The sequence below is a fragment of the Rhamphochromis sp. 'chilingali' genome, assembly GCF_963969265.1.
Source record: "Rhamphochromis sp. 'chilingali' genome assembly, chromosome: 10".
Classification (NCBI taxonomy): domain Eukaryota; kingdom Metazoa; phylum Chordata; class Actinopteri; order Cichliformes; family Cichlidae; genus Rhamphochromis; species Rhamphochromis sp. 'chilingali'.
Window position 1 is genome coordinate 39,861,507 of NC_137937.1, and position 16,433 is coordinate 39,877,939.

The 16,433-nt window shown below is 43.8% G+C and overlaps 1 protein-coding gene across 5 annotated transcripts in view; it reads left to right on the forward strand.

Annotated features, from left to right (window-relative positions):
* Nucleotides 1-16,433, forward strand: part of fnbp1a (formin binding protein 1a) — a 52,301-nt gene that overhangs the window by 14,139 nt on the left and 21,729 nt on the right. For 3 of the 5 annotated variants that reach the window (XM_080893793.1, XM_080893795.1, XM_080893794.1), the window contains exons 1-4: nucleotides 2,395-2,638; nucleotides 5,947-6,062; nucleotides 6,380-6,430; nucleotides 7,061-7,208. In XM_080893793.1, coding sequence (XP_080749919.1) covers nucleotides 2,609-2,638; nucleotides 5,947-6,062; nucleotides 6,380-6,430; nucleotides 7,061-7,208 — 345 coding nt within the window. In that variant the 5' untranslated portion in view covers nucleotides 2,395-2,608. Of the gene's footprint in view, nucleotides 1-2,394; nucleotides 2,639-5,946; nucleotides 6,063-6,379; nucleotides 6,431-7,060; nucleotides 7,209-16,433 lie in introns of those variants that run through there. The other 2 variants (XM_080893791.1, XM_080893792.1) reach the window with 1 other exon arrangement.

The following is a 16,433-nucleotide window of genomic DNA, read 5'->3' on the forward strand; positions in this document are numbered from 1 at the left end:
TCACTCCTCTTTCAAACCATCTGTCCTCTCTGTCCAAAATGTGAACACTGGCATCCTCGAAAGAGTGTCCTTTATCCTTAAGATGCAGATGGACTGCTGAGTCTTGTCCTGTGGAGGTGGCTCTTCTGTGTTGTGCCATGCGCTTGTGAAGTGGCTGTTTGGTCTCTCCAATGTAGAGGTCTGGGCATTCCTCGCTGTACTGTACAGCATACACCTGCATCATCAGCAGTTTTGGCTTGCGTAAAAATTACCGTATCATCCGCATACATAATCGTGTCCACATTTTTGCACACATTAGGCAAGTCATTTACATAAAGTGAAAATAACAGGGGGCCTAGAATTGAACCCTGGGGGACACCTTGCGTACAGTAAAGGGTGACTTGCTATTCTTTATTTGCACGCATTGTTTTCTATCTGATAGATAAGACTGTATCCATTTAACAATGTGATTACTAAAGTTAAATGTCGACAGTCTAGACAAGAGCTTAAGATGATTCACAGTGTCGTACGCACGCTTGAAATCAAGAAAAACAGCCGCAACATAACTGCTCTTGTCTAAGTAAGACTTCACTCTCCGCAATCCGAATTGCATAGGGTGCAAACCCGGATTGGAGTCATTAAGATGTTTGATGATAGAGTTAGGAACCCACTTTTCTGCTATCTTTGAAAAGATAGGGAGTATGCTAATAGGTCAATAATTAGCAGGGTCTGTTTTATCACCCGATTTATAAATTGGTGTAACTTTTGCCACCTTCCAACTCAGAGGAACGACTGCCTGCGTCATTGATAAATTAATAAGATGGGTCACAGGCACCAAAAAACAAGATTTATAATGCTTCAAGAAATTGGTATCAAATCCAAACTCATCCCTTGCGTTAGAACTTCTTTTGGAGTTTGTACGTGCTGCTTTGTCTGTAGGGGCCACCGTAAATATACTTTTATTTATTCACTCCACATAAAATGTAATAAATAAATCATATAATACAAAAAACAACTATTCACAGTTCAACTTTTAACTATTTAAATTTTCAGCTTTTTCCTTTTAAGCAAATTTAAAGTGAAACAACACAAAACACCACAAACCACAACACAATTAAATATAAATTAAAATATGAAAACAAAAAGAAGATGCACATTCTCTGTCATATGGACCTGCATGAATAAACTTTCTGAATCCTTTATCATCTGCAACTGAAAATAGTTGTGGATTACTATACCTTTCTAATGTGATGTTGTTGTCCCTGGCTCTCTTTCTCTCTCTCTCCCTCCCGCTCTGTTCCTGTGCTACTGCGAGGGTAACTACTGCCCCGCCCCCCTCTACCCAGCACAAAGCACAAGGCTTGCGTGCAGAGTGAAGCGGGAAAAAAGGAGCGAGAGAGAGAGAGAAAGGGGAGGGGGGGGGGAGAGACAAAAACCACGGCTCCCAGTAAGGAGCCGGCTCGCGTCGTTCACTTCAACGAGCTGGCTCTAAGAGCCCTTTCGTTCGCGACCGACACATCACTACAAGACAGCGAGACCAAGACGAGACTAAGACCAAGACCACGTAAAAGTGGTCTCGAGACATCCAACTCTAAGTAATAGTAATAAATTACACAGCAAAAGTACATTCATGTAGTTGTAAAAAGCATGATAATATATCAAGTAATCCAAAGTATTCAGAATACATTACTCTTATTGAGTAACGTAATGGAATATGTTACAAAATACATTTTGGGCCATGTAATCTGCAATTTATAGTGGAGTACATGTTAAAAGTAACCTTCCCAACACTGTTTAATAGATCTCTCTGCTCTCTTCCACAGCATGTCTTTATCCTGTCTTCCTTCTCTCACCCCAACCAATCACAGCAGATGGCCCCGCCCCTCTCTGAGCCTGGTTCTGCCGGAGGTTTCTTCCTGTTAAAAGGAAGTTTTTCCTTCCCACTTTCGCCAAAGTGCTGCTCATAGGGGGTCATATGATTGTTGGGTTTTTCTCTCTATGTATTATTGTAGGGTCTACCTTACAATATAAAGTGCCTTGAGGGATTGTTGTTGTGATTTGGCGCTATATAAATAAAACTGTATTAAATAATTCTTCATTCTGCAAACCCAGCATGTGATTTGATCATGTGTGTGTGTGTTGTCTCCATTGGGTTTTGAGAGTTATAAACTTATTTTGGAAATCCTGCAGTCTGACCTCATCATGTGTTGCAAAAAATAACCTCTTCTCTAAAAGGAAGACATGACGTCATCAAACAGGAAGTATAGTTTAGTTATTGTAAGAAGAGCGCCCCTGCTGATCAAATATCACCATGAACATGTAACGTCAGCTGCAGGTAATTTCGTCACGCTTTGCTTTGTGCAGAGGCAGGGTGGGCCTGCTACTACGCATGCGCACAACTCTCGCAATCTGAGCATCTCCTCACTGATGACAAAGGGTGCTCCGGGGACGTGCTGCGCGTGACCGCGTTCTTTGCTTGCTCAGATGCAGCAGAGACATACAGGTGGAGGTGAGACTGACGGAGCTCCGTGTGTGTAGGTCGGTGAGGTGGAGGATGCGTGCCGTGGGCTGCAGCAGCTGATCACCGGTACCGAGACGAAGAGCGCGAGGAAGGACCAGAGGAAGAACCATGAGCTGCAACTGGGGCACCGAGCTGTGGGTATGTGCACGAGCCGCACCTGAGAGCTTCGCACCGGTAACCTGTAACCGTGTGTGTGTGTGTTTGTGTGTGTGTGCGCGCGCGCGCAGCCTCGTTCTTCTGTCTGCTCTGCCATAGCAACACGATGAATGACGACAGAAGCGCGAGCTACAACCTCCATGATGGTGCAGCACGCGACTCTTACACACACGTTTTTATATCATAGTGAGGACATCTAATTGACATAATGCTTTCCCAGCTGCTTCCCACCCTAAACATAACTCTGACGCTAAAACCACATCTTCAGTCTCAAAAATGTCTTCAAACTCGTGGGGACGGGTGCTTTGTCCCCGTGACTGTTGGCCCTCACAAAGATATGTAAACATAGTACACACACACACAGTCTAGACTCTAGAGAGGGTCCGGTCCTGATCCTTGGAGCAGATTCTGCTAGTGAGTTACCATGGTAACAGCATCTGTGAACCTAACCTGCTGACAGGTGTTCTGCCTCCCCTCCTGCTGCACCAGAAGCAGCCGACTGACCTTCTGTTTTATAAAGTGGCCTCAGTTCAGTTCAGTTCAGTTTTATTTACACAGCACCAAATCACAACAGCAGTCGCCTCAAGGTGCTTTATATTGTACAGTAGACCCTAAAATAATACATACAGAGAAAAGCCCAACAATCATATGACCCCCTATGAGCAGCACTTTGGCGACAGTGGGAAGAAAAGCTCCCTTTTAACAGGAAGAAACCTCTGGCAGAACCAGGCTCAGAGAGGGGCGGGGCCATCTGCTGTGATTGGTTGGGGTGAGAGAAGGAAGACAGGATAAAGGCGTTGGTCGTGTCCAAATTCATGGGCTGCATCCTCCTGAGGACCCGGCCTTCGCGGTCTACGTGGGCCGGGTCCTCAGAAGGTCGGGTAGGCCGGAAGTAAACGGCTGGGGAAATTGGACGGTCTAGCCTTCTGATTAGCGTCACCGCTGTCTCTGTGGAGTTTAATAAACTCGGCCGACTGCTCCTTGCTATCTAAAATATAACAGGACACTGGTGTAAATTCTCGACCATCTCATACTTCTGTTTAATCAGATTTCTTTTTGACGTTTAGTCAGCTGTGTAAAAACCAAGGAGGAACCCACCCGGGGGATTAATAAAGTTTTATCTAATCTAATCTAATAACTTTAATCTCAGCCAAACTGATTTACTCATGAACAAATAAAACACTGAAAAAAGACCAACAATAACATTTTTAGGTTGTCTAAGTGACTTATATATTACGTTTAACCTGAGTAGCGAAGGTCCGCGGTGATCTGAAAATGATGTGCCGGGAGTTGTGACGTTCTCGGTGGCTTCAGTGACCCTCGAGCTCCCGGCTCGCTATGGAGCTGATGGGTAACAGACGTCTCCGAAAACGTCGAAGCGCTTTTGCAAATATGCGATATCTTGATAAACCGAGCAGATATTTGATGTTTACACAGCTACTTTCTCGCCTGAAAATATGTTAAAAGTTTATTTTGTGACCCAGAAAGATTAATAAGAGTAATTTTAAAACTTAGTAGCGGCCGCCATTGTTGGAAACTTTGGCTGGGCCGCGCTATGAATTCTGGGATATGGTAGGTCACAAAGGACACACCCGACTAGGGCTGGGTATCGTCACTGATTTCTAGAATCGATTCAATTCCAATTCACAAGGTCCCAAATCGATTCGATTTAAATCTGGGAAATTTTGACAGTCAGAAATATAATTCAGATCAGTACATTTACATATTTTTGTATCAATAAAAAGGAAGCTGACACACGCAAGACTTTATCACAGGTGTGAGCGTCACAGCAGATGCTTTTGTGTCAAAGTAGCTGAAGATAAAACGCAGAAAAACATGAAAGTGGTTTTCCTGGCCTGGGATTTTATAAAAATATTCTGCAGTATATCAAAAACGAAAGAAAATTATTAATCAACATATGAACATTACCTCTGAAGTTACAGCGGTTTTATTAGAGACATGGCGTTTTGCATTTTGAATAATTTTAAAAAGTTTAAATTTGTTCAGTATTGAACAGCAGAAATGAGGTTTTCTTTTCGGAAAATGTAAAAGGGAAAAAAACAGCAGCCGACAGCCTGTAAACAACAGTAGACTGGTGCGTAACAAGCAAGCGAATAATGAAGAAAGGGAAACTGATCTTGAAGTACAGAGAGAGAGAGAGAGCTGTGCATCGCGGTGGAAGCAAAACAGTAAAAGTCAGAGTGAATTCATGACGATGTTTATGTGAAGCGTTTGGATCTTCTTTTGCTGCTGGTTCGGTCAATATTGTTTGGAGAGACATCAAACTAACAGCTTTAGAATCAGCGCATAAAGGGCGTGAACACAAAGCGCCGACCCGCCGACAGATCAGAGTCAGCGAGCTGTCGGCTTTCAGCCCCGACCGTGAGAAAGGCGACATCTAACTGATTCTGATCCGCGGGTCGCGCTGTGTGTTTAAGGCTATGTGCAGAATTCGTGTACCTTCTCTCATTTACTGTCTTAACTGTTTGGTGGTTCTTGAAATTTTGTGAGATGTCACCTGAGATTCTGGCATTTTGGGCAAAATAAATTTATATTAAAAAATCGATTCAGGATTTTAATGAATCGATTTTACGTTATCCAAGCCAGAATCGATTTTAATCGATGAATCGATTATAAAAACCCACCCCTACACCCGACCCATCCTTCAAATTCGGGGAAAAGGAGGACGCATTAGTCGGCTGCATTCGGAGGAGTCTACGAATTTGGACAGCCTTCGGCGCGTCGCTGTGACGTAATCGGCCTACAAATGCGGCCTCGGGAGGATGCAGCCCATGAATTTGGACATGACCGTTGTGTGTGAGCTCACAGGATCAGGAAGTTCAGATTTGATGGTCCATGTTTGTTTTTCCCATTTCTTTGAGGGCCTGTGAGACCAAACTCACAACACTACTTGTTGGAGATTATGTATCGAAATTTCAGGAGTGGGACCACGCCTCCAAATATGCTCCTTCCGGTCCTCATCTGTACAGGTTCCCCCAGTTCTGCAAGCTGTCATTCTCGTTTACGTGCTCCTCCCCTTTTCAATTCTGTAACTTCTTCACTTCTGTTCAGTACGTGGGGATCTGCCGGGCCCGGGAGCCATCGCCAGTCCGCCTCAAAGCCTTCCCCAAACCGCAGCTCAGCTCATGCCCAAGCATCACCTTTACCTACTAAAACGCTGTCAAACATAAAATGAGGACGTGGGTCCAGCGAGTAAATTGTTATTTATGCTGTGCTTCAGGTGAGTGTCAGAGGTCAAAGGTCACACTAACATCAGTCTGCTGTTTCAGGATCAGTTTGATAACTTGGAGAAACACACGAGCTGGGGGATCGACTTCCTGGAGAGATACACTAAGTTTGTAAAAGAGCGCGCCGACATTGAGCTGAGCTACGCCAAACAGATCAGGTATAGTCCTTAAACCAAGACCTGAACCATCACGACCATGTAAAACTCCTGGAAAACCTGAATTTAGTTTGTCACATTTGTTAAAGTCAAACTGTGAGGAGGTTTGGAGACAACTCTTTAAACTCCTTCAAATAAATAACAATACCTGATCAGTCAGTTTATCATTAGTACCTGGATTTACTCACAGTGCAGATGATGTGTGTGTAAAACTGATTACCTGAGTGTTACCTTAATGTCTCATTTCAATAAAACCCGAAACCCCAAAAGTCTGTACTACCTGTGTGTCTCACCTGTGTGTGTCACCTGTGTGTCTCCAGAAGTTTGTCGAAGAAGTACCACCCCAAGAGGAACAGAGAAGATGAGAGCAGGTGAGTCTTTACCTGTTTGTACCGAGTTCACCCACGAGTCAAACTTCGTAGTACGGGTCAGTCAGGAACGCTGCAGAAAACCGCAGCTTTGGCAAATACACGATCGCGTTGTGTGAAATCGCAGTTTTGATCAGAAAATGCTGGTTCAGATGTTTCTGCTTGCAATGAAAACACTTGCACTTTGCTGAGCGTGCTCCCTGAGGAGTGGTCGATCGGCCCATACTGCCTACAGTAAATGGACTCACTCCCGGAGTCTCTTCAGAACCTCTTCAGAAATTTGTAGGCACAGGCAAGGGGCGGAGGTGTCCCCTGCCTGCAGAGGGTGGTAGCCATAGATTGGAGGGTTCTGTGGTCGCCGCATCTCTGCTTGTTAGTCCTGCTGGCATCATCAGGCACCGACCTCCACCTCACATTGACTGACTCGAGGTTAAAGTCGGCACCTGCAACTCTGAGGAAATGGTTGTCAGCTGGACACGGGTGCAGTGCTCGGTCTGGGTCAGGTTTGAGTTCCGGTGGAGAGTGACGCGCATGCACCATCAAACTACGGCCGCGCGCTTTGACCGTGAGGTGAAAATGTGCTTCCTGTGAAGTGTGTGTGAGCTGAGCTGGCCAGCCGACTGGTTGTTTCAGGTACACCTGGCTTGTGGCGTTTGCGGCGACTCTGCAGCAGCTGAACGAACTCGCCATCCAGAGAGAAGATCTTGCTGAAAACCTGAACGCACAAATTGTCTGCGAGCTGACACGATACACTCAGGAGCTGAAGACTGAGAGGAAGTCTGTGAGTGCGCACGCACACACACACACACACACACACACACACACACACACACACACACACACACACACACACACACACACACTCGTCAAGTCCAGTGGGTTTATTGTCACAGTGGTACAGTACACAGTGAAGCAGCTTCCACATCACTCTACCCACTGCAGCGTGTGTATACATGTTGATGATCATGTGACCTGTGTCTGTGATTTTCATCAGAAGGTTCAAACAAACTAAAATAGAAATAAACTCTAGGAAGTAAAATTTGATTCACTTTGATTTACTTTAAGTCAAAGTGAGAGCTGATGATGAGGATGATTTCTTCAAACCAACAATGTGTCTGAGGGAAATATTGACACTGGTATTCAGTGACTGATTTACTGTTTGATTATTGCAGTCTGGACTGGAATCAGGCCCATGGTCACCAGGGTTGGCCACGTCCACACTGTGGCTCTGCAGGATGTATGTTGCCTCCTAAGCCGTACACAGAGCAGTGATGATGCTCTGTCCGTGAACGTGCCCGACCGTGTTTTTATGCACCAAAGTTATTGCGATGCATTGCTAGTGACATTGTGAGTTCTGACATCCAAGTTCCAGGTATCGTGTCATAAGCCCGCCCTCTCTGCTGCTCAGCAGAATGTGGCGGTTTGAAGGAAGCGTGCTGCCCAAAGCTGAACATCAGACACATCTGCTCAGTTACCCAGCTCCCAGCTGCTCTGCCACATGGAGCCCACACATCACCCCACATTTGGCAACGTGTGGTGAGCATGGCTGAGGCATGCTCTGACATAGTCCCGTCATTCCGAGAGCTGCAGATGTGCCACATGTGGGCCAAACTTATGTCACTTCCTGGTCAGAAACTCGTCCTTAACCCTCTCTCACCCTGATGGCACTTAAATGTGCGACAATGCCAATAACACAGATGTAGGAGTGGGACTCGATTAAAAAAAATTATCTAATTAATTAGAGGCTTTGTAATTAATTAATCTCGATTAATCACATTTAATTGCACAAGAACATTTGACCCAAAACACAAATGTTTTTTTTTTATTTAAAGGGTTTTAATGGGCGACAGAATGAATTAATAGATATGGACATGAATATTATAAAGTCAAGCTCTTTTAATTTATGGAAAAAAACATTTAAACTGCATGTCAGTCCTAGCAACGCACTTCCTTCTTCTGTGTGCATCAGTGTAATCGGTATACCAGCAAATCGTGCATTGACAAAAGTTCCCCTTGGAAGGCAAAGTGCAATTAAATGTCTTATTTTTTTCAAATTAATTAATCGCAATTAACGCGTTAAATTCTCACCCCTAAATTAAAGATGAAGTTACCATAGTAACTTAGTCACACTAACATAGCTGATTTATGAAGTTCTCTTTAAAATAAAAGACATTAGGCACAGACTAATAAGCTGGACTTCCTCTTCCTGGGGAAAGTGCACGTAACACTTTCCACCCCCCAACCCCATTGTCCTTTATTGGATACGTCTGCAGCAGGAGCCAGTTACACCAGGCTGATCCTTCCGTCCACCAATCACATCCGAGCCCCTGGACAGGTGAATTGGCATATGCAAATTCAGAGATCACGAATAAACAACACACAGCAGCATTTTGGATTAACTGCAAATGGAAGAAAGCAGTCTTACATATTTGTTTAATATGTGCATTGAAGGACATGTCCTGGTCAAAAATGACTCCAAGGTTCCTCACAGCGTTACTGGAGGCTGAGGTAATGCCATCCAGAGTAAGAATCTGCTTAGATACCATATTTCTAAGGTTTTCAGGGCCGAGTACAATAGTCATGGGATTTCTGGCTCTTTTTAGAGAACCAGCTCTTTCGGCTCCAAACTGGCTCTTCAGGTTGTTTTGTTGCTTTAATTAATTTATTATTAACAATAATATAAAATTATGCACAAAAGGAATTACTAATGTAAAAAAAGTGGTTTTATCTATATATGCTTATATATAAATATATGTGGTGGCCCCTAGAGACAAAGCACGTACAAACCCCAAAACACATTTCTAGCGTTATTCAGGGCCGAGTACAATAACCTCAGTTTGATCTGAATTAAGAAGCAGAAAGTTAGCGGCCATCCAGGGGCCCGTTCTTCGTACCTCGCTTACTACATCCAAGATCAAATCATCGCGCTAACTTTGAGCTCACTATCCCGGTTCTCCAAACACACCTGTTGTTGACGATTAGTATAGCTGGATGAAGTAATGTGAGATCACTGGGTGGCTTAACAGGGGCTACGCATCGATAGTAGAAACATTGATCGGCAACCCTTTGATTGGTCGGCAAAAAGTATTTTTCCGCAGCAGAGCAAGAACTCTTGATTGAGGGATTTCAGGAGTTTCAGAGTTTAATTAAAACGCAAGGGAACACTGCAAAGGCTGCAAAAGCAAGGAGAGAGGGCTGGCAGAAAGTTGCTGACAAATTAAACTCGTAAGTAATTTAATAATAATAATAATAATGGATTGGATTTATATAGCGCTTTTCAAGGCACCCAAAGCGCTTTACAATACCACTATTCATTCACTCTCACATTCACACACTGGTGGAGGCAGCTACGGTTGTAGCCACAGCTGCCCTGGGGCAGACTGACAGAAGCCAGGCTGCCATATCGCGCCATCGGCCCCTCTGGCCAACACCAGTAGGCGGTAGGGTAAATTTATCATATTATATTATATTATATTATATTATATTATATTATATTATATTATATTATATTATATTATATTATAGTACATTATATCCTCTTTCACATTAGAGCCACGACAGGACCCACTAGAACATGGGAACAAGTAAAAGTGAAATATAAGAATATTCTACAGAATGGTAATATTTATCACTTATATTGCTTTTAGTCTCTTGAAAAGAGAGCCTGAAATAATCTGTTTGTTTGTTTATAACAGCAACCAAGAAAAGGGCAGAGCAAACAAAGACAGGTGGTGGTCCTGCACCCCCTCGTCAACAAGTTGGTTAAGTAAATAATACCCTCACGGGAAAATCGATATCTCTCTATGAGCACACTGTCGCGCTGAGCTAAAGGATCCTGTCTATCCCGCAATATACGCTGGATTCTGAGGACTCTCCTTATCAATCTTGCACCTTCTGCAATGGGTGGCTCGCGTATACGGACAGGACATGGCTGCGACAGACTTCCCAAATCCACCTTCGCTTTTATAGCCGTGGTCTCTCATCTTGATTACATGAAGTAATTTACTATTACTACTCTAAAATATGAATTACATCTGTAATAATCACATACATGTAATAGAATGATTAATAGTACATTTCCCTTTTTTTACAAAATGACCTGTATGTATCTGTGTGACATCAATAAAAGGATCAAGTGCTGCATTATCTTTAGTTACATTGATAATATTTATTTATGGTAAAACAGTGGTAAAATATCGCTGTTGTTTTCGTATAAATGAAGCGGACATACCTGAGTGGCCGCGATCTAATCCTGTTTACATAAAGTAAGCCTGCTCCCGAGCAGGTTTACGCTTACGGCTCTGTTGCTATGGCAGCAAGTCCCGGATGAGCTTCGGAGAACCGAACGATCCAAGATCACGCGAAATCGTCAACAATCTCATCCAGCTAACTCACTTAGCGCGGTACGAAGAACAGACCCCAGGTCTTTAAGACATTCCTGCAGTTTAACTCATTGCTTTGTGTTATCTGGCTTCATGGTAAATGGTAAATGGCCTGTATTTGTATAAAGCGCTTTGGGGTCCTTAGGGACTAGTAAAGCGCTTTACACATCCAGTCATCCACACATTCACACACTGGTGCTGGCAGCTACATTGTAGCCACAGCCACCCTGGGGCGCACTGACAGAGGCGAGGCTGCCGGACACTGGCACCACCGGGCCCTCCGACCACCACCAGTAGGCAACGGGTGAAGCGTCTTGCCCAAGGACACAACGACCGAGACTGTCCAAGCTGGGGCTCGAACCGGCAACCCTCCGATTACAAGACGAACGCCAAACTCTTGAGCCACGATCGCCCCACCATGGATAGATAGAGCTGGGTGTCATCAGCATAGCAGTGTAAATGTATGCTATGTCTTCTAATGATACTGCCTAAAGGAAGCATGTATAATGTAAACAGAATTGGTCCTAGCACTGAACCCTGTGGAACACCATAACTGACCTCAGTGTGTGAAGAGGACTCTCCATTTTTATTTAGACTCTTCTTTGCCAATTGATCTTTCCAATTTAACTTCAGTACTTTCTCCAATGTGTCTTATAGACCATCCTAAGACTGCTTTGAGCGCCTTGAGACAACTGTTGTGATTTGGTGCTATTCGATTTAAACAAAGCAAATGGTGGTGGATGGAGCAGCTACAGAGATTTTTCTTTTTCATGTTTGAAGTTTGTTGATCAGGTGCTGATGAAGGACTTCTGTCAGCTTTTTCCCAGTAAAGGTTTTAATGGTGATTACAGGAACAGCTGCTGTTTTGGACGCTAGGAAACAAAACTTTCACTCCACCTGAGCTCACTCTTTGCTTTTTGCAGATGGGCCACGGCTCCATGTTAAACTATGACAGCGTCATCTTCACTACTGCTGTATTATCAGTGTTCTTGTTTAAAATTGGAGGCTGTGTAGGCTTAATGCTGTCTTAGTTTTTATTCTCACACGTGCTCCTAAATACGTTGTTTGTTTTTAGACGCAAATGTGGGTGAGCACTACAGAGGCATGCATTAAAACAAAGCATTGAAGCAAAGAGGGGGCGCGAACATTTTTCTTGTAAAACGAAGGGAGGCCTAGCAAAAAAAGTTTGGGAACCACTGAGCTAAGCTAGCAAAACCCTGCAGACACAGTGAGGGAATGCTGTGGATGCATTTAGCGAGTTAATCAACAAAGAGTGTGCTTCAGATCAAGGACGTGAAGATTACACTGTGAAATAAGGAGTTATCTATAAGTTTTTAATTAAATTGGTGACACAAAAACACCACTGTGTGTTGGAACAGAGAGTGACACTCTACAGCAGAGAGAGTCAACGCCAAGTGGCAGCACCTCCACACACACACACACACCTGATTTACTGCAGTTTATATTGTGTTTTATGCGCTGCTGTGTAAACATGTTCGATGTTTGTGATTGGTCAGATGCTACAAACACCGCCCCTTTCAAGTGAACACTCCTGTAGCTAGTAGGGGTGCAACGATACACAAAATTAACGGTTCGATATTTTTTCGATACAAAAAAATGTTCATGCTTTTTTAATTTGCTATTTATTAAAATTATAAATATATATTTTAACTCAAACGTTCAGTTTTTAAATTTAATGTTGCTGAAACAACAAAGGGATAAAATAATAAATCTATCTGATGGAGAAATCACTCATCTTTGGAAAAGAGAGTTTATTACAGAGAAATGGCTCTTTCAAAATAAAAGCTATACTACGCGCTTCTTCTGGGCTATATTCTCAGCAGCATATTAAACATATCAGGTCCCCATAAGGAGAATCCTGTGCTAACGGCTGTCTAAATGACTCGGGTAAAGTTTGTAGCGTGCGTGCTTGTTGTTTTTGTCTGCTTCCACTTGTCTTTGCACTAGGATGATGTCGGTGTAAATGTGCAGTCATATTCGTTGTGTTCCCACTAGTGCTGTCAGCGTAAATCTGAAATGACGTTAACGCCACAACACGGCAAATCTCCGTTAACGAGCTACCGCGGATCGCCCCGTGCGTGGGGCTGGACGGGGTCATACTTCACATGAAGACCAAAATAGTTCCAAAGGCCAGATCTGAATGAGGGTGGGGGAGGTTCAATTTGCCATGTTGCAACGAGCTTAGCTTCTGTCTTGCTAGCTTGCGCTGTGCTCAGTGGATCTGCGCTCGACAGTACAGCCTAGGCGGAGTAGTCGAACGCAGATCCACTGAGCACTCAACACAGACAGCATCGTCAGAAAAAAAGTTGATTTAATAAATTTAAAAAATTGTATTGTTCGATTGCGTACCGAACCGAAAGCACTGTATCGAACGGTTCAATATCGATACGAGTATCATTGCACCCCTAGTAGCTAGATCAACAAACCGTGGTTAACTTAGCAGCAGACCGCTTCGTGTCACTGTTTATCCCACTGCCAGCCTGAGTCCAGGCCACTAGTGATGGGTCGGTCGCAAACGAAATGGCTCTTAGAGCCGGGTCTTTGACGTGAACGGCGCGAGCCGGCTCCTTATCGCGAGCCGTGGGTTGTTGTTTTTTTCCTTTCTCTTACCCTCTCTCTCGCACTTTTTTCCGCTTCACTCCACACGCAAGCCTTGTGCTTTACGCTGGGTAGAGGGGGGAGGGGCGGTAGTTACACTCAGTAGCACAGGAACAGAGCGGGAGGGAGAGAGAGAGAAAGAGAGCCAGGGACTAGTGATGTGCGATACCACTGATTTCCTTTCCGATCCGATACCAAGTAATATTCAGGGTGGTATCGACAATACTGATCCGATACTTTGTACAAAAACTTATTTTATTTATTGTATCTCAAATTATAGCATCATAATGATTACAGGACATCAGATTACTTGTTCTCATCACTTAATAACGCAGAGTTCATCATATAGAAATAAAAAAAAGAAGTTGTGCTATTTGAACACCTTGCCTGCCTGCAGCACTAAAGCACTCTGTGAGAGACGTCTGTCTCGCCCTGGCAGCACCTGTCCCTCTCCTCCTCTTCAGTTCACCTCAACATACGCTCGTCATATTCTGTGATATGATTTACTCTGAGGTGTTTGACAGGGTTAGTGATGTTGCCACAACATACATGCCAACCCTGCCAATTTTCCACCCGGACAACAAAATTGAAAAACCATATTGCAGAATTCATAGCGCGGCCCAGCCAATTCCAGTTTCCAACAATGGCGGCAGCGACTTAGTTTTAATATTACTCTTATTTCTCTTTCTGGGTCGCAAGAAAACTTTTAACATATTTTCAGGTGAGAATGTAGCTGTGTAAACTTCAAATATCTGAGCCGACACATCGTCTTCAAACCCCCACGGTCTTTCATTACTCGGGTTAAACATGATATATAAGTCACTTTGATAACTTCAAAATGTTATTGTTTGGCTTTTTCAGTGTTTTATTTGTTCGTGAGTAAATCGGTTTGGCTGAGATTAAAGTTATTAGATTAGATTAAATTAAATTAAACTTTATTAATCCCTTGGGAGGGTTCCTCCGGGGTTTTCACACAGCTGAATAAACGTCAAACAGAAAATTAATTAAACAAAGTGTGAGATGGTCGAGAGTTTATGCCAGCGCCCGGTTATATTTTAGATAGCAAGGAGCAGACGGCAGTTTCACTCCACCAAGGGAGCTCGTGACGTACTACCCGGCTTTCTTTAGACCGCGAAAGCCGGTCCTCAGGTGGAAGCAGCCTCTGAATTTGGACACCCCCGCTGTTTCCGGGCCGGCCAATAATAACGGTGACATTTAACATATTTTACCCGATAAATAAACCCTGTAAAATGCATTTTGAATGTCTCCCTAATTCTAAGGTCTCAAGGTTGGCAAGTATGGCCACAACACCTCACTTTTTTGCCACATGTATTGCAAACCACGTCTCAGCTGTTTGTGGAGGTAAAATACGTCCACACATGACTCCAATTACGCTCAGCCATTGTTGTGAGTGCGCACGCCAAGGGGCTGCGAGACTTTTATACAGCCGTATTTCGCACATGACTATGAAAGGCGGAAGAGGAAGTAGTTCCTTTGAATGTAGACAATCTGAATTTTATAATTTCTTTCCACTGTGTTTCTGTTAATGATAAACTACAAATTTACCCTAAATTACTAAAATATCGATATTTTAATGTGAGAATCGATTCTAGAAGATAAATGTTTGGTATCGGAGGAATCGATATTTCAGGATCGATCCGCACATCACTACCAGGGACAACAACGTCACATTAGAAAGGTATAGTAATCATCCACAACTATTTTCAGTTGCAGATGATAAAGGATTCAGAAAGTTTATTCATGCAGGTCCATATGACAGAGAATGTGCATCTTCTTTTTGTTTTCATATTTTAATTTATATTTAATTGTGTTGTGGTTTGCGGTGTTTTGTGTTGTTTCACTTTAAATTTGTAAAAGGAAAAAGCTGAAAATTTAAATAGTTAAAAGTTGAACTGTGAATAGTTGTTTTTTGTATTATATGATTTATTTATTACATTTTATGTGGAGTGAATAAATAAAAGTATAAAAGCTCGCACTGGAACAGTTCGCAGCCGAGTGTGAAGCAGCGGGAATGAGGATCAGCACCTCCAAATCTGAGGCCATGGTTCTCAGCCGGAAAAGGGTGGAGTGCCCACTCCGGGTCGGGGATGAGTTCCTGCCCCAAGTGGAGGAGTTCAAGTATCTCAGGGTCTTGTTCGCGTGGTGAAGAGGGAGCTGAGTGTAAAAGCGAAGCTCTCAATTTACCGGTCCATCTACGTCCCTACCCTCACCTATGGCCACAAGCTGTGGGTAGTGACCGAAAGAACGAGATCGCGGATACAAGTGGCAGAAATGAGCTTCCTCCGAAGGGTGGCTGGCCTCTCCCTTAGAGATAGGGTGAGAAGTTCGGCCATCCGGGAGGGGCTCAGAGTAGAGCAGCTGCTGCTCCACATCGAAAGGAGCCAGCTGAGGTGGTTCGGGCATCTGACAAGGATGCCCCCTGGGCGCCTCCTGGGTGAGGTGTTCCAGGCATGTCCCACCGGGAGAAGGCCCCCGGGCAGACCCAGGACACGCTGGAGAGATTATATCTCTCGGCTGGCCTGGGAACGTCTTGGTGTTCCCCCGGATAAGCTGGAGGAGGTGGCTGGGGAGAGGGAGGTCTGGGCCTCTTGGCTTAGGCTGCTGCCCCCGCGACCCGGCCTCGGATAAAGCGGATGAGGATGGATGGAGATTTACGGTGGCCCCTACAGACAAAGCACATACAAACTTCAAATCACGTACGAACTCCAAAACACGTAAAAACACTTAAAAACTCCAAAACACGTAAAAACACATACAAACTCTGAAGCACGTACAAAAGACAACAGAAGTGCTCCAGGATGCTAGGGGGCAGTGTTGAGCTTTTGTTACCTAGTGGCTACACAAGCCAGCAAGTACCAACGACCGGATTTGGTGTGTGGTAGTAACAGGTAAATGAACTTTTTTTTTTTAAAATTATTTGACTATATATGAATGCTTGTGTATAAATACATAAACAATACACATATGCTTTCGTGCTTTCAATT